At 47.3% G+C, this 24,017-nt stretch overlaps 1 protein-coding gene across 2 annotated transcripts; it reads right to left on the reverse strand.

The window, feature by feature from the left end:
- Positions 1–2,013: 2,013 nt before the first annotated feature.
- On the reverse strand, positions 2,014–16,616 carry LOC119101648 (uncharacterized). Of its 2 annotated transcripts, XM_037225058.1 has the most exons (4): positions 16,355–16,616; positions 15,455–15,640; positions 5,116–5,272; positions 2,014–2,556 (listed from the first exon to the last, which is right to left on the reverse strand). In XM_037225058.1, the coding sequence occupies exons 1-4, from the start codon at positions 16,602–16,604 to the stop codon at positions 2,508–2,510; spliced, it is 642 nt and encodes a 213-aa protein (XP_037080953.1). In that variant the 5' UTR covers positions 16,605–16,616; the 3' UTR covers positions 2,014–2,507. The 2 variants fall into 2 exon arrangements, with proteins under 2 accessions (XP_037080953.1, XP_037080954.1); XM_037225059.1 differs by lacking the exon at positions 5,116–5,272.
- Positions 16,617–24,017: the final 7,401 nt, after the last annotated feature.

Raw genomic sequence — 24,017 nt, forward strand, 5'->3', positions numbered from 1 at the left:
GTCTAGCTAAAAAACCAGAGGATTTTAAGTCTTAGGAAGGGCAGGGCCTTGAACGGCACTGGGTGATCTTCAAATTGGTCATCTCAGTTCAAAGCCCCATACCGATGTAAAACACTTCCTATAAGAGGGGAAATTATGCGAAGTCGGCACGATGACGACTGACGACGGTGACGAAAACTTGCCTAAAATAGCCATTGATTTAGTTAATTCTTCCCTCATATTTCTATCAATGCCGCTTAACGGACTACAAAATATATGAGGTGGCCAAATTTAGGCACCTTTATAGTGTTGCTACGGTGCAATACACATTCTAATATTAAATGTAACTCTAAAAGACATTCGGATACATCTCGGGATCCATACATCAAAGACCTGGCACTGTGCCAAGTAGATTCTAAGCACTTGATAACCTTGGCACCATTTTGAAGTGGAGTATGAAATTTGATAGTGAAGTTGGTGCTGCGCTGGGTGAGAGAACCCACTAAGATTGTTACAGATTCAGCCTTCTGTTACATGAGTCACTTGCTAGGCCCGAGTCTATATGATCAGCTTGCTACTGTTACACGATTACAGCGATCACGCCCAATTACTGCGAACAATAATGCTTTGTCGCACGGTCCTTGGCAATTAGCTGCCATCAGACCGACGGATCGGCGTCATCTACAACATGACAATGTGCAATTTGCACGACAGGTGGTGATTCGTGATGGTTTGTTAGCACATTCGGTCTTAACGGCCACATTTTCAGAGGACAATCTGAGCTACGATTAGCCCTCTCACATTAAATCACACCAAATGCACGGCTTCGTGGCGGCACAAATCAATATTTTCTTCTCAATTCCGATAGCTCCGAATTCGTTCATTCAGAGCTTGCAATGTTGATTTGAAAGTTATTTGAAGGGATTAAGCCTACCAAAATGCGTTGTTGAGTTAAACAGGTCGAATTTTGCGCAATGCTACCTGACTCCATGTTGACTTCTTTCGTTGTTACGAGTTGTCCTCGATTTATGTGACATCAGTTCCAAGTGTTTGTATTCACACGGGCTAATGTGAGATGAGCAACACCTGATGTCTCTTTCAGTATGATGGCATTTTAGTCAATATCGTCAACATCATAGACATAACGTAAAAACGTGTACATTTCAGCTATTTGGTATTTGCTGGGTATGAACTACGTTTTTAGAATCAGGAATTTTCTTCTAGTTCCAAGACATTCGGAATAAGGAAAAAAAGTATTCTGAGCACAATCCCATTCAACACGACCTCTATTGAGAAGACTCCGTGAGGAGGAGCGCACGACATCTTAGTACCTTACACAAACTGTGGCCAATGGCAGGCGACGGTACAATTGCCTAGCTTCGTTGTTTTATATGCATTGGCTCCGGACCGTACTGGCCAACGGCAGGCCTGTTCTTGGCACAAAAACGTTCTAGAACTCCCCACCACCGTCGCTGGTTGATACGGGAATAATCCTTTTTCAGCTCTGCTAGGGGTTTTTAGGTGACACAACTGTAACTTTCCGCCACCTTGACATCGGCAGTTCTTGCACAGCCCACGCTCAGTTCGTGATAACCTATACAAGCGCACGGCAACTCCGTCTTAGATCCTGTGTTAACCGCGCCCGTATCCCTCCTCCCTGACAGATCCTGTGTTAACGGCGCCCGTATCCCTCGTCTCCGACAGATCATGTGTTAACCGCGCCCGTATCCTTCCTCCCTGACAGATCCTGTGTTAACGGCGCCCGTATCCCTCGTCTCCGACAGATCATGTGTTAACCGCGCCCGTATCCCTCCTCCCTGACAGATCCTGTGTTAACGGCGCCCGTATCCCTCGTCTCCGACAGATCATGTGTTAACCGCGCCCGTATCCCTCGTCTCCGTCCTATTATGTGTTGATTGCGCCCTTGTCCCTCATCCCCGTCTCTGGTGTGGGCAACGCGCGTTTCTGTTCACGCATTGTTCGGAGTCAGACAGGATTTCCATTTGACGGACACCGGTGAGATGGCAGTGTATTTGTGGGTCCAGACGGCTCCAAAACTCAGGATACGGCCATCTTAGTTTGTGGCGGCTCGCGACGACTGTATGGAAACAGCGACACGCGCACATATAGGCACCATACTTACGTACCATGTGCTCGGCTCTGAAAGTTCCTTCAGACTGCTGAAGCGACTTCAGATGCCGCATGGTGCAGTGCAGGCTGGACCCTCTGACAGGCTCCTCAGATATGGCGGGCTGGTATCAGTCTGAGTGCAGGCTTGACCCTCCGGCAGGCTCCTCAGACGTGGCTGGCAGGCCGTCACCATCTCCGACGTGGCTGGCAGACCGTCACCATCTCCGACGTGGCTGGCAGACCGTCACCATCTCCGACGTGGCTGGCAGACCGTCACCATCTCCGACGTGGCTGGCAGACCGTCGCCATCTCAGACGTGGCTGGCAGACCGTCACCATCTCAGACGTGGCTGGCAGACCGTCACCATCTCCGACATGGTCGGGCGGTGAGCACTGAGGTCACCAAACCATCAGCACCTTCTCGAACGGTACCGTCATGCCTCCCCATCTGAAACCGACGCCGTCCCTCTGTCACCCTCTGACGTCACAAGGCGCCATCACGGGCCTATCAGTCGCGGCCAGCCGGGTCATTCTTAGGTTGTCATCGGGTGGGACCAGTGGACTATACTCCGCCGCTCCTTTGAAGAGTGGCCGCGGGCAAGTCGCCATCGCTGAACACCACCGGGCCACCGACCCCGACGACAGCCGCGCGGACATCTCTCTCTCTCTCTCTCTCTCTCTCTCTCTCTCTCTCTCTCTCTCTCTCTCTCTCTCTCTCTCTCTCTCTCTCTCTCTCTCTCTCTCTCTCTCTCTCTCTCTCTCTCTCTCTCTCTCTCTCTCTCTCTCTCTCTCTCTCTCTCCCCCTCCCCTCTCTCTGTCTTTCTATCTCTATCTCTCTCTCTCTCTCTCACCAGACAGGCGCCATTCGTCAATATTCTGCGACAAACCGGTAAAACCCGGAGCCACATGGACGCACGAGAGCTATAAAGTATAGCCGACAGAAATTCTAAAAAGGTGAATGCATTGCTTTAAGCCAAAAACACATGTCGACTTAACTTGCACGACAAAAACGAATACTACAATTCAGACTTTTATCTCAAACACGTTTTATCTCATCAGTCGTAACATTTTTAAGCATCCCGAATCCCCTCCTGCTCAAACTTCATGGCAAAAATATATCTCATAGCAACCGACCATGTAACCAGATGATTACTAGGGATGCAGTGCATTGCCCTGTAAACGCTTGCAAACAGTGACAACAAAAACATTTTACTGGTGTTCAGCTTTCACTTTGAAAGCACGCTCCTTTTCTTGCTCCCATTGCGCAGAATTGTCCCGCGATATTGTTTGAAATCATGAAAGTAGAAGACATAATGTCATCCGTCATGAATTCGTCACATTTGTTGCATGCAACAGTTGAACAGTGGAACACACATCACCCTATTCAGCCGACCTTAAGAGCTGTTTTCCAATCTGATGTTTCCACTTCTGGTGCCAACGGCTGAAACCGTCCACACCTTCAAACCTGGCGTCGTAAATCATGATGCCATTGTTATTTCGTTAAGTAAATAAATCTAACAAATATTATCATTCTAAAGCATGTGTTAAAAAGAACATTTATAATTAAAATAAATTCTGCACAAACTCATTATAACAAACAACCAGCATTTCAGGACGATCAAAATTCATCTTTCTTTACTTTTTCTCTTGAGATTCGGTTTTCAAAAATTATTTCTGGTGCAGTATCGAGCGGGAGATGGGCCGTGCGCGAGAGTTGAATGTTCCAGCGGTCAATGACAGCCAAGGCTAGGCAGGTAAGCGACTATGGTCGGTGAGTTTAACGACCCTGGCGACTGTCTGTGTGCCAGGCAGGACATGTTCGCCTACAACAGCCGTGTGTCCCAAGAACTAATAGCTTTATATGAGTGCCATTAACCGGAGACTGAACTGAACTAGACGGAACGGTTCTTACGTACAGCACCGACTTGAAGTATACGGGGGAGCGGGAATGGGCAGAGGCTGAGCCCTGTCTTGTGTAAGAAAATGAAGATGTGCCGCCTGCACTCTTCTAGGCTGCGCATGGGGGCTACCCTGCATTCACGGGAGAGCCCAGCGCTTCAGAGGCTTCTGAGCTTTAACATTAGATTCATGGATGTTGTGTAAAGGCAACTGATTTAAAACAGTGCGACGCCCAAACGACATGTCACAATTCCGCTTTCTACATCCTTGCTTGGAGCTCCAATATCATAAGCATGGGGCCGCAGGGTGGAGAAGGGAAAGGGGAGGGGCAGCGGGAATGGAAGAGGGGTAGAAGGGTAGCGGGCACGGAAGGGGCGGGGAGGGTAGCGGGGGCAGAGGGGAAGTTAATGACAGAGAGTTGGTAAAAACGAAGGGGAATATACACCACGCGCTACTGCCAAAATAAAGTAGTTTACGTATTCAGCCTGTGGTTAAGGTCTAGCTCCAGCACAGATGGTAATCTGAGTTAACATATTACGGATCAGCCCAACTGAAATGAAGTGGGCCACACGTGCGCAGGAGCGTTTGCTTCTTCCTAATGGGGATTAATTGACTGGGCGTTTAATTGCTCAAACCAGATACCGATACGTGAAAAGTTCTATTTGGCTTATCTATATGTATATATATATATATATATATATATATATATATATATATATAGCAAACGTTGTGTAGATAAATGTATGTGTTGCGTCATCCATATCGTCATCCCGGTTGTGTCAGTTGATCATGAGCTGGATCTATTGAATAGTTTTGGAGATATCCAGAGCCCCCTCCCATCAAATGGAACGCGGCAAAAACGCCAGCAAATGCCGGATTAAAACATGGACCCAACTAACGGTTAAGCATCACTCATGTCCGTGTATACGTGGTTTAAATGGATGTCCTGTACCATTATTAGCCTTGGTATAAATGACACAGTGAATTTACTCGCTCATTAACATGGTCTCGATTGCAATGGGATTCGAATATAACAACATGTACGTCCTAATTTAACAGGACGTGCGATTACGCATGACGTAAATTTCGCCAAGAAGTGGATATGTACCTGTCTGTCTCAACGCTGACCATCGTTTGGCCCCCGGCAGTCCATACATGGCTGATGTCGCCTTTGAGGACCTGTCCTCCTGCCAGGACAGCCACCCGCTGGCCTTGGTCCAGGTCAGACGGGTACCATGGCCTCCAGGGACGGAGCAGCAAGACGCCTGCGGGCATCAAGTGTCAGCTGCCTCAACAATACCACCTCCAGACCACAACAAATACATAGATCAATGAACAGTCGAAGAGCCGGTCCAGATGTGATTAATTCAGGTGCATCTGAGCTTTTGCCCCACAGACCGAGTGTAGGCTGTTTATCACATAAACCGGTTAAGTTCCAGGGAGCTATTTCCCTTTTTATAGCGCTTGTTAAAAAATAAACTGCTTGTGGAAAACAGACGTTACAAGAAGGCATAACAAGACGCCATTGATGTCCAGCCATAAGATCACAAAACAGGATACGTTTTTAATCAAAGGGCGTCAATTTGTATTGGTCTCTACACATAAAGACGCTTCAAATCAGTGCTAACTGTAAAAAGAGAATTACTTGTCACCCAATTCGCTGTTCAGATTAAGGCCGACAGCCCGCACAGGGCAGGCTTGTGCGTTTGTTACGAAGGGTGTTGCGCCTAATTGAAAAAATCGAAGGTCCCTTTCGTCTTTTCCGGTGGAAATAGCGTTAACAGCAGCAAAAAGGCTCCCAACTGTATAAAGCCAATTGCCAATCTATTCGAGGAGAGTTGTATGCAACATGACTAGGTATCCTTGATAGAATCACTCAACGGAGTTTGAAGCATACATGTACCCAACGTTAGTTCTTTAAAAAATTATTCTAGGATGGGTGATCTGAAACATTTCCCGTGATAGAACCTGCATCAAAGCAAATGTCTGCTACAAAACGTATTGTTTTCAGTGAGCTTTCATCTGCTACTGACACAAACCATGACCATGCCAGGAGCATAGGAATTATTTCGAGGAGGGAGGGGCGGGGGGGGATGAGTGGGTGGGAAAGCGAAGTATAACTTGACAACCTCATCTCCTGTAACATTTATCACCGTCTTTAACACGTGCCCGGTGTGAGAGTCAAAAATAAACAATATGAGGCATACTGTTGGATCTATTTACCTTTTATGCGTACAATTTTCGTAGTTATTGTACAATATTCCTTTTCACATGAATATTTCGATCACATATCACTATTTATCTACGATGAGAAAGAAAACCGTGCCTCATCAACATGTTTCGATGTCCATATCCTCAGACCCGTGACGCCTCTTTCCACGATCACAATACCTCAAGGAGAAAATCGTGCTATCATTAAACACGCAAAATAAAGATAATATGACACGTGGTATATAGTATTAGGTTATAGTAGTGTATGCTATATAGTATGAAGCATATGGGTGAATTGAATAAGGTTTGTGTACATGAGATATAAGAATACGATAATAAGTGCCTACATTGACTTAGGCACTTAGGCTTGGCCATTATCTACAACACCTGTAGGTAACTCCTGCCTTAACCACAAGTTCTAAATGCAGTGATCCCGCATTATTTTCCCTTCTCATGCTCAGTATTTCCTTCCCCCCTGCACTTCTGGCTGCTGTAATGCTTCGTCTGGTATGAATGAAAATGGCCCTTGAAATATCCCGGGAAGCTGGGTATGCCTATGTGCCACCCATCTTTGACCCCTCGAGTTGTTCGCGGCTTTCGCTCGTGATTGCTCCTTCTGATCACAATAGGTGAAGAACAAAGACAGGACGCAGCTTCCCTTAGGCCCTACTTATAATGCTGATGAACGGAGATGTAGTGGAGTTTGTGCGGTCACCTTGATTAAAACCGACTCCTTCGATTGTCGTCAAAACAGTTGTGTGAAGATTGACGTTGATCTACTCACCACGATGGGCACAAAAGATGAGCCATCAAGATCTATTACGGGATCCGTATCAGGTCCAAGTCGTGAATATCTAACTGGGTATGAATCGAAACCGTCGGCAACTTGACTAACCCATGCTGGGTGATTTCTCCATGATGAAGCCTTTGATCTACCCATACGCCAGTAGCCGTGGCAGATACCTATGCCTATATCCGTCTCCCTGCTGTAATGCGTATGCTGTACATAATGATAAAGGTAATAGGTTTCGATGGAACCAAAATAACGCGCCACTTATTCATCAATGACACTATGCGGTTTTAACAACACGCAAAGCTGCCAACTTTTACGAAACTTAAATGTTATGCCCATCTCACCAAAAGCTACACTTGTATCAATGAATGAAACAGAAACAAAAACGTCGGAATCAACTGTGCCGCAAATGGTGCTGAGTTCTATGAAGACAAGTGCCATCTGGTTTCCATGTTGTTAGGGTATCCATTTCCTCTTCCATTTTCCATATCCATTCTTGCTTCTATTTTACTAATACTGCAAGAAAATCATTTCGATTTTCGGTATTAAGCTTGAAGACAAGCCTCATCAACTTTGGGGAGCGGAAGTCGCTGCAAAACGTACCCCAGTCTTAAAGTTTGGGGGCAAGCACATATCCTACCACTTACCCCTGATACGCAGATGTGTCTAATGCCAATAAGCCCTAACCATCTCCCTGTTTCGCTGTTTTTCATAACGGGAACTGAAAGGAGAGACGAAGCTCATAAAAAAACAACTGGTTGATTGGTCTTATCGGGGACACATGGCAAGTGGTAGGTTTTATATTGTTAGGTAAATAATTGATTACGTTATGCCGGCCCAAAGACGGATTTTCCCAAAAATCAAGCTTATTCCGTTTTACACGCTCATATGTAAGAGACCATGCCTCGTAGCGACGCTAAACCAATACAGGCGTGCTATTTGCTCAATGTCTGACACAACGGCACATAATTGGGTTGTTTTGCCATCAGTTTCTGATGTAGGACTCCGTTAATATAACAAATGCCGCGGCCCACCTGAGGCGTTCCGCGGCATTTCCGGCTGCCGCCCGCCGTCCGCCCAGGCCTCAGATCGCCGCGCAGTATTCCTAAAAAACGCCGTTGCTCCGGAACCCGAAAAATAGCGTCACCTTTTGGGCATCAAGCCACACAAATGGATGCCCCATAGGCTACATGCGGGTGCAATGACACGGTACGCCGGAAAGGCATGCTCAAAAAACCCACATGGCATGTCACATCAACCCCCTACCACCACCACCCCCACCCTATCAGTGTGAAGGTTAAAGAATCGTGAAGATCCCTAGGTGTCAGTCGTTGTTCCAGTGGGAGTGTGGCGGCGAACTGAGGCGAGTCGGAATTCCGAAAATTAGAGCACCTCCTGAAGCCGACCCCTCGGCGAACTGCAGCGCCGGCGAATGAGGTCGCAGACCGGTCCGGCGACCCACAGACCTCGGGGCGGCCATCACGGGAGGTGGTCACACCACTGACTAAAGATAGCCGCTGATGTTCCACAAGGATAAAAGTAGGGGTCATGCTATTCCAGGAATATCCAAACTGGCTTGTTCACGACATGAATCGCGGTCATGAGCCTCATGGTACCGACCTGGTGAGTGCCTATAGATATTAAGGGTGCCTGCCGGGGATATGCGGCTCGGATGAGTTACGTGAAACGTGATATCTCTGGCCCTGATAAATGAAATGAACCGAAACAGAGGCAAACTGGAGATATAGGGGGGGGGGGGGGGTCGATAACTTAGTCATACATATCCTTTGACCCAAGTGCGGAAGGCTACCACCATTCCGCACACACGTACGTCCATAAAAATTGTCACATCCGCACGGGGTTATGCGCCTTGTCGAACTTCTGTCCAGCTTTGAGCGGTGATGGGTATGATAAGAATCAGAAGTGGAAATTTGGTTAATTTATCTTTTTTAGCGTTATGTCATTTTTGCTTTTTTGGTTGAACAAACTGGTTACTTCAGCAGCAGAATGTGTTCTGACAACACTCGGTGTAGATACACCAATTCATTGTTCAACCATTTCACGACCAGCCAAATATTTCAGATAATGAAAGAAGTGAATGCGATGGGATCTCTACAAACATCTGGGTCGTACTTGGTAACATGCCACTGAGCGCGCACGCTGTCAGCTTATTCCCGGAAACCGCAGAAATACGCTGAGCCCTCAAATGTGGTTCACAAAAACCATGGCATGCGAGGTGTGGCTACACACAAGCCGTCATGTTTGGCTTTCCATCCGTAGATTCGTGTTTGTTTTCGCTCTCTTTTCTCCCATCCCTGTCTTCTTGCCGGTGAGAAACGAGGAGAGACGTGATAACTGCCAGAGTTCATGAGTTCACGGAATGAGGTCACGCTGGTCTCCTCCGACACATTATTCGGGTCTCCGGTCCGATTTTGTAGTAGGCCATCGGCCGAGCCCACGCCACCTGCGCGGTCAGTGCCCTGTCTTCGGGACAGGAAACAGGCCACAACGGCGCAATGCCGGTACGAATGACCCGCGAGCCGGACCGGCCCTCTCCCAGAGGAGAAGCCCAGGGTCGACAGGTGAGATCAGCTCATGCTTCCGGAAGCGACGCCAGCGCACAGGTCATCCGTAGCATTTCGCCATCTATGGGAATTACGCGTTAAAGTCGTTTTTGAGTTTGAAACAAAGAGAGTTGTGGTAAACCCTCCTCATTTACCTAGTGCATATTCATTTTTAAAGGTTTCTTCTTACGCTATAATAGCTCGGTAAAGTTGCCGCCCTTGGCACAGGCTCAGTGTGAGCAGTGTCACTGTGGTGTCAGTGTCAGTGTAAAGACCGAGCGCGCCATGTTCCCGTTGGTTGGGCATTGTTGTGGTTAAGAGATTCAAATTAACTAGCGTGTTCTATGATATGGGTGTAAAAAATAAGTACCGTTTGTCGCGGTGGAAGAAATGAAAGTTTTTTTCCTGATTGCGTTGTTTAATGTCCTACATAATCAACGAGTGTCTCAAAGAGCGCTCTCCGATTTAGGCGACTACTTTGTACAAATTCGGGCCTGCAACTTCCATCTCATGTGTTTTTCCTATTTTTGGAAACATGTCGCTATAGAAGAAAATAAAGCAGCATGCCTGAAATGTTTGGAGAAAAACTCTAACTGGGCGATATAGCTTAAGGATGGTCTTGCGCAATAGAGCTAACAGTTTTTGACATTTTTAAAGCCCGACCTGCCCCGGAGCCCAAGTTCCAAACCCCTTTTCTCACTTTTCTAGGCAATTATTTTCAAAAGCCGGAATTATACCGTAAATCTCATGTTATGTTTGTGGTACAACTACACCTTATTTCATTTTGTAATATTTACACCGTAATTAAGAAATATAGCCATGTCTTTGTTGAAAATATAATAGAAATGGCAAGAAAGGTACAGTCATCTTGGCACATGATTCATACACGGAAGAAATGCATTTTAGTGTCATACTGATATCCGACTTAGACGTAAAACTACTCTTTCACACCAACCAGAAATATGTGGTATGAACTCTGCCAGTTTCCCGCTTTGAAGCTACGTTTCGTTACAGTGCAAAATGTGAGCCAAGATCCGGCCTGGATACAAAAATCTTCTCCAGATATCGAACACCATTGTCCTTGACACACTATGTAAGCACATACCTATGTAAGCAATCAATCCACTATGCTGTGGACAAGGTCCACGGCTGATTGCTAGTTCCCAAGGTCAAAACACGGGCCCACGAAATCTAATCTGTTTACATCAAATAACAGAACCGCATTTCATGCATCAGACACACCAAAATGCCTCCACACAGTAAAGGCTAACAATTCTGCGATAAAAATATTCCACGCATTTTTTTTTGCCAGTTACCACGATGCTAAATAGGCCTTGGTGGGCTTCAGACCTTGGTGTTCTAATTTCAACAGAAACTTCGCCTTTGAACACCACCCAACTGCCATTTGGCCACCAGAGAAGGTGCGTGCTACATGAGTAACCAGCCACCATGCTCTGTTACGTGGCCGACAGTCTGAAACAGTATCAGCAAAACAGGCGGTTAATTGAGGTAAGTGAGGCACTGATAAATTCAAAATTCATTTTGAATTGAATTTAAAGATGTGTCATCTTTAAATTACGTATTACACGATCACTTGCAATCACGCCGCAAACGAAATCATACCTAACAACGCAGGCAAACATCCATCCTCTTTTTCATAACCGCTGCTTTCGCTAGCATTCGTAACGTGGTACCATAAGATACAAGCAAAGCTTTCTACGCTTCATCCGTAGTGGATCGCATTATTGGAGCTACCTTCTCATTTTCTTCGGAGATCGATCGAAAACGTGACCCACCTAGGTAGCTTACGATCTGGCCACTATCGGGCGATGGCGGCCAGCGCAGGTGCACAGGGGCGGAAGTGGGCCCAGGCTGGTTGGGAGAGGGGAATTACGGGGAGTTTCAGGCAACACATTTTGCTGGACAACTACTACGGAAGAACATCTGAACATTTTAGTTGGTCACGAAAGAAAAATTACTACACTTGCCAGTAAGGCGAACCCGAAATCGCCTATCACCTAGGTGGCTTCCACGAGTTGTGCGTTGTGAACAGGGCTATTGCAATCATTTATGAAAACGGTTGTGAGCTAATGCTTATAGATTAACATAGCCGGGGCGACGTTAGCTGTCAGCTCACCAAGTGTGAGAAGGGTGTGTTGACAGTGTAGAACAACTTTAATATGGAGTAAAGAAAAGTCCACAATAATGACGCATGATGGTTTAAAGCGAAAGAGTCGAGAATGGTGTGTTGTGGCATATGGAGGGGTCCAGAAATTCTCTATGATAATTCATCTACTGAAACCAGCAAAACCGGTCGGTGACTCCCAGGTATACTTCATGACATGGTCTGATCAGACACACAAGCTATGACGCTGACAGTGGAGACCCGATGGAACATGGAATACTTAACTTATAAAATTCTGAAGGGCACGAGTGAGGCGCTGAACAGGACTCATGGAGCAATGTCGTTGAAGCAAGGTGCTTTATATAGCTGTTTGCAGAAGGCAATGCATGCGCAGTTGAAGCATACTGATGTATGCTGTGATTGTGCATGCATGTGACCTCACATGTTTTGGTCATTACTGTCAGCTAAAAATAATCACAATGAGCTGCTTACTCTGGATTGTTTTCTGTCGCCTCTGACCATTCTATGTTGCTCATAATGTCTTTATGTCTGCAGTGAAGGACATAATGCCATTGCGATTGAATACAATGCCCAGCTGTGCTAAGCACTCTGATGATTTTATCATGGTTGTTGCTGTAACATCGATAATGTGCTGTCTTTTTAGCTAGTTCATTCATGTTTTGGTCACACAACTTAATTCTTTATTGATGAAATCGATTCTTCTAGTGTGCAACTACACAAAGACTGATAAATTGTAAGATTTAAAAAATGTTTTGGAATATCATGTTTTGAAATCTCCCAGAGCCTGCGACCTTGCCAGGAATATCGGGTAAAAGCCCTGAGGTCTTCTTGTACCCGTTCTTTGCAGGTCTGTGAGCTCAGAAGCGGCAGCTCTACTGCGCAAGTAGTAGGGTGCAAACAAGATTAGGTCAGCACCATGACCCCGCTGCGACACACTCACAGGACTGTTACGATCTACAATGCGTCTTTCCTTTTTGTTCCGACGTCTTTCCTTTTTGTACGCCGCACTGTTAAGCAATTTTGCTTTCGATACGGCTTTTGTGGGACAGGCTCGCTGGTTCGCATTGGAGCACAGTGTTCCATACCATTGTGACGCAGCGCAGTGGGCGCAAGGTCCTCGGAACGGTCGTGTGCTGATGATAACCAGTATCACTGGATCAGCGTTTACCACGCCCCGCTTTGTGCCAGGTCTGTCTGTGTTAAAGCGACACAATGCCGGAGTGGGCCTGTGAACAGGAGGTCTTGCAGAATCGGAAGGGCTTGTCGCCATTGTCAGCATTTATTGAACGCCTAAACGGGGGTAGATAAGCAATGCGTGGCTACTTAAGCCCTTTGACGGTTCTGCAAGATGCCGGCGGAGATGCCTACAAAGCAACCCATTTTGTCCATGTTTTGCAAATGTTCGTTGCGAGCAGCTGTCCGTACTGTTCAGTTTCACCCCTAATGACATACTTTTTATAACTATTTACATTCACAAGTTTCCAAGAGCAATCATGAAAACGGGCATCCACAATGATGAATGGCATACGCCCATGCATGGCGGAAACTGAACCTCAGCCTGCCTGAGGTGAGGCATGACAAGAAACTAAGATGTTTTTCTGCCTTTCATGTTCTGTCAGTAAAAATATTTGCTTCTTGTATCAGACATTCATGCATCGTGACCACATCAAACCAATCGCGATATGGACTGCTTTGCTTTTTGTCAGAAGTGGTCAAGTGAAGGTCAAGCTCCAGCTCATGGCAAATGCTGAAACGTACAACGTTCTTTTCAATATGATGGGATGCGTATGCCATGACTTGTCATAACGGACAAGACTCACTTTGTCACAATGTTGCATTTTCTAGTGCGGTAAGACCAAGAGAGAAACACAACTGAAAGGTAGCAGCCAGCACATCCGAATGAGTGGTCATAAATATATCACTGACGAGGTACACGCGTTATAGTTATAACACCTACTTACTAAAAGCGTATAAGTCCCCAGGTTCCAGGACTTTGATAAATTCTGGGTCACACCCACCAAACATTCTCTTAGCTACAAACGTGAAGAAAATGCGGCGCCCTTTAATCCTTTCCGATGTGTGCATTTTTGGCAAATTTGTCCACATTACCTCTGTGGCATTTTTTTGAAAGAATTTTTACTTTGACAGTGGAAAGTGGTATACAGCTATTTTGTGCAGTGTGTAAGACACAGCGTCAGGGCACAACGAGATGAAGCGTTCATTTCACAAGTGACAATATTCTTGTTATTCTGCAGCAGCCTGGGACGTGAGTCTTGCTTTTTCAAATAGCAAGTTCTCGTCCTGGATGGCTTCAAATATTAGGGTAAACGTCTCGCGTGCAAATTGTGTTTTCAAGACACCTCTAGCTCGCTGTTCCTCTATTCAGGGAGTTTCCAAAAGGGGGTTAATGGGCATAAGTTCAAGGGGGACGGGAACAGTTTGCAGCTTGTTGAAAAATGATTGACAAAGAAAGAAACGACAACAATATTAATTATGTAGTAAATATGCTCTCAGTGCATAAGGAAATGCGTTTGCAAATGCATTTCATGATGTCATTTGGAAATGCAAATTAGTTTGATAGTGTCATGAAACGTTTAGGGCTTCGGAGTCGCTGCCAGGTTGGCTGTGTCAGGGTTGCCACGGTAGTGGACGGGCTGACTCACTTGTAGCGCCTCAACTCGCCACAAGGTGGCTTGTTGTTTTGTGTTTATGAAATTATTTGCTATCTTTATTTGCACGCGTTTTGGCCCTTTCTCGTGACGTTCTTGTACAATTGTGAAGTTCGTACAAAGGCGTCCGTCCCGTTTGCTTAGTTGGTTAGAGCGCCCGCCTTCTGATCCACCCACCCATGGCAGGGTGGGTTTGTGTGTCGCTTTAGGTGCTCGCTATGTGCCCTTAATAGATATGGCCTGTGGCCGATGGCAGCGGCTGCGCTCGAAGTCAGGTGACGTCAGAGGGCGGGACAGACCGTGCTAAGCACTGCGCTACGTTTAACTTTTGCCACCAAGTTTTACCGTTCAACTGGAATTACGCGATGGAATGGTACGGGCAGGGCCCTCATAACAACATTGCTTAGCTGTGAAGCTCTGATCCTCAGAAATCCATTCAATCAAAAGATTCGAACAAACCTTTAACATCAACGGTAAAAAAACTGTTCGTGATGTTTCTGTTTTTAGTTGCCTTTGCATTCTCATGATTCGCTATTTTTAAACTAATCGATTCTCCACCCTTATTTTCGTCATATCTAGCTGTGCTGCCCAAATGTCTGTGTGTTGCATAAAAACGCGGTTCGTTTGCATAACTTACATTTAAAGCCTTAAGCGGGTATGAAGTCAACCGCTGTTCGTTGATGGGACAATTCGTGCTAACGTGCTCCAGTCACGAGTAAGTCAATGACCATATATTTATTGAAACTGAAAGCAGTATAGCAACTGGAGATACGGAACTCACTTGAGGTTCCCATGACGCTACAATTCTTTGGGTTATTTCGAAATGGGGGGGGGGGGGGGCGCGAAATGGGTCGCATGCACCTAGCCCCGAAACAAGCGGATATGAAGCCTTGAGAAACGCATAACTGTGAACTGCGACGAACGAATTTGAAAGTGACTGTTTCAGTTCAAAACACCATGAAAATGTGGCACAGTCCCTACACAAGGACTGTGCCACTACGCTGGTGTCTTGAAATCATCTGTGGTTGACCTTGTTACGCGTCGTTGATACCTGGAACACTTACGCTGCTCCGGGGTCAGCTCGCGCGCTGACCTCCAGTGTCGCAGGGGTCGCATGGTCAGCTCCCCTCCTCCGGCCGTTCGAAACGCGAACGGCGGCGAGAGTGTGACCTCACTGCGATGAGGAGCGCGCGGGTGACCTCCGTACAGGTCGGGGGTGGAATGGTACAGGCGCCCCAGCGGCGGCTCCCCTGAAGGACAACGTATAGCGTCAGTACCAGTCACCGACGCTTGCAACGAGACCTAGTTTCATTTTAACTTAGGATTGCATGCTGGAATACGCACGCACCGCTAAACAAAATATATCAAGAAACGCACTAAAGAAAATATGTCATGTACTTCGATTATGGGTCCAGACTCATAGCATTCACCACTCGTAGATATATGATTAAGTATCACATACATTTTAGATAAATGATATATATATATATATATATATATATATATATATATATATATATAAAATGGAGATTATTCATAAAATATATACCTTATAAGACATTCATGTACACCTTGCGAGTTAAGTTTCTATCGGCCCGTAGCCCCGTTCGTTTATGAAGCAAAGTACTACCTGTCAACATTGGCTTCGAATTGATTTTGCCATTGCACTGGTACTGCTCACAACAGATGCTGTTTGGTGCCGTTGCAAACTGTAAGAGCTCCAGTAGAATCGTTCGGGTTGGGAGGAACTTAGCATACTTCTTTGTTCCCAGAAATTTCTCAAATTACTTTGCCGGGCAATATTCGTATCGAAGTTGCTTGATCAGACACAATTTCACGGCAAGAAAATAACGAAAAAGCTTTTAATTTCATAGCGATAACAAACTTCACAACGGACTTGGCCCGATCCCGGCATAATACAGGCCAGCGCACAAAGCTGAAACACCGGGAAGGCAGCATGTTACCTGCTAATTTATCAGTGACGAGCGTGTCCAATACATCTTCTTCGATCTGCACATCAGCCAGGTAATCAAGATCCTGTCGACACAGGTCTTCGAACGCGAAGTCCTTCTCTATTGCGGAAGATTCCACCGCGGCCTCGGAGGCCTCCAAATCATCCTGGACCCAGCCGTCGCGAAACGTAACGTGGTGTTCCACCGTCGTGGACTTCTCGCGGTCACGGGGCGAGCTGGAGGAGCGCTTCGGTGAGGCCATCACGTCCTCCCACTCCTCCTCATTCTCCTCGCGCTCGTGCTCGGCTGGCGGCGGCCGCGCCCGGCGCCGCTGGCGGGCCGGCCGCCTGAGGCGCCAGCCAGGGTCTGACCCCTGGTGCGAGCCGGGGTCGCGCAGCAGGGCGAGCTCGCGGCGCAGCGCCTCGGCCAGCCGTCGGCGGTGCAGCCGGTCGCCGCGCACCTGCCGGCTCAGCTGGTCCAGATGCCGCTCGTTGGTGCGCGTCTGCCGCTGCAGCTGGCGCACGTCGGAGCCAAGCTCGGTCAGCAGCGACAGGGCGGCCAGACGGGTGACAAGCCGGCCGTGCTGCAGGTCCAGGTGGCTGGGAGGCGCAGGCGACGCCGCCGCCGGGGCACTGAGGCCGAGGGACGGCCACCGCGTCGGCAGCAGCCGCGCCGTGTCCAGCTCGTCCGGGCCATAGCCGATGTCGCGTAGAAACAGGATCACCTCGAAGGTGAAGCGGTTGACGCGGAATGGCTCGACGGGCAGCGAGGCGCCGCCAACGCGCAGCGAGCCGTGAAACTGGCCGAACGGCAGCAGAACGCCGCGGGACTCGTACACCGCCTTGAGAGGGCTCCAGATGAGCTCGACGACGGTGAAGGGATGGGAGATGGTAAGCGTCACGGGTAGCTGGTCCGTCCAGGTGCTCCGGTACCAGCGGAACACCACCCGGCTGGTCTGCTCCTCCGCATCCCACACCTGAACCAGCAGACAGCTGGTCATGTGACGCCTTCAGGCTGCGCGCGGAAATCAGTTGAACGGACAGCTCGCTTATTTACCTTTTTAGGACATTACTTAACATACTTTGGCAGTCGTTTGAAGTGGGGAAACGCCATTTCACTCGAACAAAGTAGCGCTCTGCGCTGCGCTCAGTAGCACGAAACGACGTGTAAACAGCCTTGGAGAATCTAATAAATGTTCAGTATACTTGCGCGGAAACATTATTCACCGTAAATAAGACAGTAGTAATAACCCTATTCCTCGGATAAAACAGAAAAACAGAAACAAAAACAGTAGAATGGAGATAAAGATGGGTTGATATTTGTGGCAGCATGCCTTTATCGAAACAACAACAGGAGATTCCCGGTAGATAGACACTTCTGACATGGCAACATGATAAAAATCTTAAAATATGATACGCGCTTCTGCGTTTGTTTCGATTAAGGCACGGTGACAAAAAAGGAACCCATCTGTATTTTCGTTCGCCTGGTTTTTCCCGAGGAATAGGGCGTTTCCTACCGCATTATCTATATGATGGAAGTTCTTCGCAACTTTTAAAGTGTGCTTCAGTTTAACCCACCAATTTTACATGGGGTACACACGTATTAGTCACCAATCGATGCACCCAACCAAATACTAAACGATATTAGCCCAAACATATTACGAAAAAAATGCCTTCACCACGACTCAATGCCGTCACCATGACGCAATCGGGCGCCATACAATCATAATATTCCAAATGCTTACCTGTTAAATACATTTCTGCCCTTTTCTTCGACACAGCCACACCCATCCATCAACGAGAACTGCTTAGTGGCAGCCGTGAGGGTCATCCCACCGTGCCCCCGGGGCGTTCCACCGCCTCATCTCACCTATTTGTGGGCCGGGGTCGGGGCGGACCTGTTAGGGCTGACCTGACCCGGCCGCGGGGCCGCGCCGTCTGCCGTCGGAATCGATGGACCGCGTGTCGGTGTCGACGATCGATGGCCGTCGGCAGCGGCGGCCGACCCGGTAACCGACGGCTCCACGGCCGCGCTTAAATAGGTCAGCGGGGCGGCGGTCGCTCGCGCAACTCCGCACTGACCGCCCCCCCCCCCCCCCCCGGTCCGGCGCCGGCCTGGAGGGGGACTGGGGCCGAGAGAGGTGGGGGACCTGACGCCGAGTGAAGGGGGGCGGCTCACGCCAAAAGGGAGCAGCCAAAAGTGGTGGTGGCTCAACCGTATGGCTGTTGCCAGCACGAAATGGCCACACAACGCAGCCTCAAGTCACTTACGTTGTGGGTGATACGACCCCCATGTGCCATAAAGGTCCAAAATGAAAAACGTATCCAAATGCGTTAGATGCCCAAATATCCGTGGGATATCTAATCGCTTTTCACGCACACCAACTCCTTTATATGGGGTGATCAAAAAGTTCCAGGGAAGATACATATATAGCACTTTCAGCACTGTTTTGTCTCTGAATTTATTTCTAGCTTGAGAGCAATGTTCTTCTCACGTTTCTCCTTGATCCTATCGATGCCTCTGGGGAAGAACATCCTTAGCCGGCTCTCCAGCCACTCCTCAGTAGACCATCCATGTTCATCCCTCCCTCCCTAGAGATGTGACTGTTCATCCCTCCTTCCTTGGAGATGCGACTTCGGAGGCCGATAAAGGTGGAAGTTACTTGGGACTTAGTCCGGGGTATAGGCCTGGTGCTGCAGATCCTCAAAGCCGCAGCTGCGAATTGTTTGACTGTGACAACACTGACTTTGTGAACAGGCGCGGTGTCGCGAAGGAGCAGGGCTCATGTTCTGCTGAGTCTGTCTTCTTTACTTCAGAATTAATTGGCAAAAAACACACCACGAAATAGTGTTGAGGAAGAGCGTGCGCAACACAGGCATCCGCAGAAATGTGCAATGGAAGGGGCACAAGTTTTTAAAAAAAACTGGTCGGGACGCCGCAAACGCACAAAATTCCTTGCTGGCGTGATTTTACATCATATGTTTTCGATCGTCTTGGGCGTGCTTGCCTACCTTGAGTGTTTGTTGTTAACATGTTCATAGGGGGCGGAGGAAACGTCCCTCTGGGGTCTACCGCGAGTGAACGCCTCTGATTCGTAAATAAGACCGACAGCAAAACACGGGGGGTGGGGGGTATAGTATCCACAGCTCATGATGTCCTCAGTTCACAACGTCCACAGTTCACAACGTCCACAGTTCATGATATCTACGGTTGATAATGTCCCCAGTTCCTAATACCAACAAAATGGTTCTGCCTACGTTCGCCAGCGTGGGAAGTTCCGTCGTCAGGAGAGAGAGGTGTCGCTAAGCATCGTGACATCATTTCCTCCGATTTGGTGTGTATAGTTGAGCACCATCGTTGCGAAGCAAATCTTCCGTGGCCTCTTAAAACCCGACTTTGAATAACCCCGATGGAGATAGGCCGACTCTGAATAAGAGACCTAAAACAAAAACCAACTGGAAGTTAGCCGACTCTGCTTATGACAGATGAAAACCAGTCCTATAGGAATAAGCCCGACCTTGCATGAAACCGACAGCCCGTCCACCGATTTAGTGGAGCAGTCACGTGACAGGCGTTACGGGGTGAAACTGACGTGCAAAAAGGGCACGGTAGTGGTCAGTCGGGCCGAAAATGTGTCGGCATGCAACTGTTCAATCATCAAGGGGAGGTCCGAGTCATGATAGCTTAGCCGTGTGTACCGTGTGACTTAGGAAGCTATAGCTAGGGAAATATAGATGTTTAGCTTGCCTGATGCAGCAGATAGTTGGAACAGTATGGAGCCATGAAACATGAAAACAAATATGAAGAAGACATTTTCAGTGATTAAAGTGGTCGGCACTTTTCACGCGGTTCTCTTATGCCTATAGCCATGCTCGATTGGTTGTTCCTGTGCCCTATACCGAGTCTTACTAATGAACATATTTTAGACGTGCGATGCCAGCAATGGCTATGTCAGTATAAGAAGTGCCAGCAATAGGTACGTTGAAAACTACTTTTGAGAACTTACACTGTAAGACCTTTGAGAGTATGCTGCAAGGTCTCCACGATGAGACCCCTTGCTATATGGTCTCGTCCGAGTCCAGGTTGTCGCTTTATGGTGCCATAAGTCGGAACGGTCCTCTAGCGGAGATTTCGAGACTCTCCGCTAATTTTACAACGTTCTCGGCATGCCGCCGCGGACACTTTGAGACCATTCACGATTTTTGCAAAGCTCCCGGCGTGCCGCAACCAACGCGAGTTATGCACAAAAATCATGCACTTGAAGATATGTTTGTGATTGACAGGTGACCGTGTACTGAAGTCGCAGCGAGTTCCTTTGACGTGAACGTAAACTAAGTCACATGCAGTTAGTTGTTTAGTCTTGTCGAATCTCTGGTGACGTTTTGAGAATTTTAGGCAGTCATTTTCCGCGGGAAGCTTTTAATGCAACTTTTGAACTATCGTGACCAAGCACTGCCCGCCCTTCCTGAAACAAAGTCTGCAAAGTAGGTATATTTCTTTTCATACATTGATGAGAAGAGGTGTGCTCTTTTCATGCACTTTGCAGGTGGCGCAACGTTTAAGGCATGAATAGCGTCGTAGAGAAACCAGGATAATGGGAAAATAGGCACGTTGACGTTTCGCCATCATTCCTTCATCAAAATAAATAGCAGAGGTAAGTTTAGAGTTGCCTGCCGAAGATTCTAATCGATTCTTCGGAGTTTTCCGTTTGTTGAAACAGCGAGCCACAGTTTTATGGGTCACCAACATTCGGGGGATTAAACGAGGGAAAATTGCCAGCCATTGCTACAATAATACGTGTACGTGCAAACGAATTCAAGTAGACAGGCATCATGCATCCCGCGCCAGGCATCGCCCATTACATTTACATGGATGTAATTACATGTAAACGATTTTAAGCTAGCACGCGTTACACAAGACACATATCACGTTTGCATAATCGACCATGACAAGCCCTGTACGTTTAGATTAGGTTGCCGACGTTATATAAGAAAAAACGACTTATTCACCTGTTTGGATGGTCCTGTGCTCTGTATACGACCCTGAGCTCCAAAACGGGCTTAGTGTCCATACCTCCCTGGATTTAAACCTTGTGTGTTTTTTGCCAAAAAATGGTCACTGATATGAACATTTCCTGTTTTGTTTTTAGTGTCTTGCGGGTGCTCACTATATCTCAAGCGAATAGGATGCATGAACTCCACGACATAAACTATGTCCGTCCCATACTTTTCATACAATTTACGCTTAATCTCAAAATCACTTTTTTGCATGCAAACTCCTGAAATTCGGAGTTGCATAAATGGAATTTATTGCCACTCGGGCACTAAGGCTTTGATATAAAATATTTCACCAGAAACGTTTTTAGCTTATTATCGTTTATCCAATCTATGCGTATGCACAGTTTTGATTTCCCAAAATGATATGTTTGATTTTCCAAAGCAGGTTCTCATCTATGTAAGGTAGCGTTAACAATCCGTCGTCCGATAGGACGCACTTCCGCCATCTACCAGACATAGAAGTCGCGGAGAATATCCATTACCCAAAAGCGAAGCGCATATTTTGCCGCCTGCTGAGGCTCGACGTTTCAAAACTGTTGCTCGCTGTTGAAAAAAAACGACAAAAAACAACAACTGAAAAATAGAGTAAGATCATCGGCATGCAATTTTGAATTTACTTCTGCTATACGTTTCGACAAAGGCATGTTACCGGAATATGAACACATCTATACCTCCATTCTTCTGTCTTTTACGAGGAATGATGCTATTACTGGTGTCTTATGCATGTACATAATGTTCCTGGCAAATGCATTTACAACTTACGAAACGTTGATAACAGAGTCTGTGTAAGCTTAAATACAACTCTGTGAAGCGGCGTTAATGCGTAATGAAAACCGCGTTAATTGGGCTTTAGTTGCCACATTTTGTCGTACTGGAGCCTCCACGAGCGCCCTGCATTTCCGCCAACGTGTACTGCTAGCGCCCGTCGGCTTCGGGAGATGGAGGTGTTGGAGGCATTTAATGAGAAGAGGTCATTTCCCGTGCTTAAGCTATGATGTGCACGGCTATTAATGTATTGCAAATTTGAGAGACTAGACTGGCTGGCTAATGGCCAGGATGTCGCTCTAAAATCGTGTGTGTGTGGGGGGGGGGGAAGGGGCATCTTGTATGATCGACACAATCTGCAAGACGTGGCAGGCTGGTCCAGGGGATAACAGGAGCGGCTCCGACTATGACCCAGGTGAAGGGATAGCTTGCTTGGCGGGAAATGGGGCAATATTCGTCCCCTCGGGACCGCACGAGGTTTTGGCGCCTCGAGGGAGCGCCAAAATGATCAGGTGCAAAAACATTCATTTCGGGGCACCATAACATCTGTTTTTCTTTTGTTCACCGTGATGCCCCATGGTTACCGTGACTCTGGCTGTACCTGTTACCGTGACTCTGGCTGTACCTGTTACCGTGACTCTGGCTGTACCTGTTACCGTGACTCTGGCTGTACCTGTTACCGTGTGTGACTCTGGCTGTACCTGTTACCGTGACTCTGGCTGTACCTGTTACCGTGACTCTGGCTGTACCTGTTACCGTGACTCTGGCTGTACCTGTTACCGTGACTCTGGCTGTACCTGTTACCGTGACTCTGGCTGTACCTGTTACCGTGACTCTGGCTGTACCTGTTACCGTGACTCTGGCTGTACCTGTTACCGTGACTCTGGCTGTACCTGTTACCGTGACTCTGGCTGTACCTGTTACCGTGACTCTGGCTGTACCTGTTACCGTGACTCTGGCTGTACCTGTTACCGTGACTCTGGCTGTACCTGTTACCGTGACTCTGGCTGAGGTCCTCCCCCAATGCTCCTCTGAGCCCGCTCAATGCATATGGGCTAGTAGGGAAAACTGGGCAAAATAAGTACAGAACAATGATCTTTACTGTTGGTATGCTATGCATTAGGTATTAGACTATCTAAGGTATTATATTAGACTATTAGGTACTAGACTATACGTATTAGACTATCTAAGCACCAACACTTTCATGCTAATTTTATACCGAACAATACGCTCTAGGTACCTGATGTTTTTGTCATGCTATCTCCTTTATATGCTAAGCTAGCCTGCAAATGCCTGGCAAATTTTTCAAATGGTAACGCCTGTTTTAGAATACAGAACGATTGACTGCAAGACGCATCAGGTTTTAAAAATACAGGGTGAAACAGATGATCAGTGGACTTTTTGGCCGTTTAACGTTTGATTACCGCGACATGCGTTGAGAGCCCAAGCATGACCGGCACAAACCATCTCCACTTACGCCACCTTGCAGCCCACAAGGCCCAGGTGATGCCATGGCGTATTGACTTTTATTTTGGTATTGTACTGGGACACTTGGGTAACGATTCTTTCGTAACGAAAGCCACATTTTTGCAGCCATTTTTACGGACACGAAGTCATTTTTCATAGTTTTGTGTGGGGAGGCAGCTAGACTCCCTGAAATCTAAAAAACGAAGGGTGCTAGAGACACCTAGCTCACCGAGTAGGTTAGCCCGTATATGAACTCACTTGTGCCACAATTTGAGATCCCTAAGTCATGAGGCTCTAAGTGCAGGAAGTGCAGAAAATTTCTGGGAAGTGCAAAAAAACCGGAAGCTTTGACATAGTGTTGAACATATCATGCTGCACTGTTGTTC

This window comes from Pollicipes pollicipes, unplaced genomic scaffold (assembly GCF_011947565.3).
Source record: "Pollicipes pollicipes isolate AB1234 unplaced genomic scaffold, Ppol_2.1 Scaffold_4881;HRSCAF=5763_pilon_pilon_pilon, whole genome shotgun sequence".
Lineage (NCBI taxonomy): Eukaryota > Metazoa > Arthropoda > Thecostraca > Pollicipedomorpha > Pollicipedidae > Pollicipes > Pollicipes pollicipes.

Excerpts from the sequence above, each read along its gene's own strand:
- LOC119101648 (XM_037225058.1), bottom strand. The coding sequence starts at position 16,604 with ATGGCCTCACCGAAGCGCTCCTCCAGCTCGCCCCGTGACCGCGAGAAG. Across the intron at positions 5,273-15,454 it reads CGAGCTGACCCCGGAGCAGC|GCGTCTTGCTGCTCCGTCCC; the intron begins GTAAGTGTTCCA and ends TGATGCCCGCAG. Across the intron at positions 2,557-5,115 it reads GTCAGCGTTGAGACAGACAG|ATGGGGAGGCATGACGGTAC; the intron begins GTACATATCCAC and ends CGTCGGTTTCAG.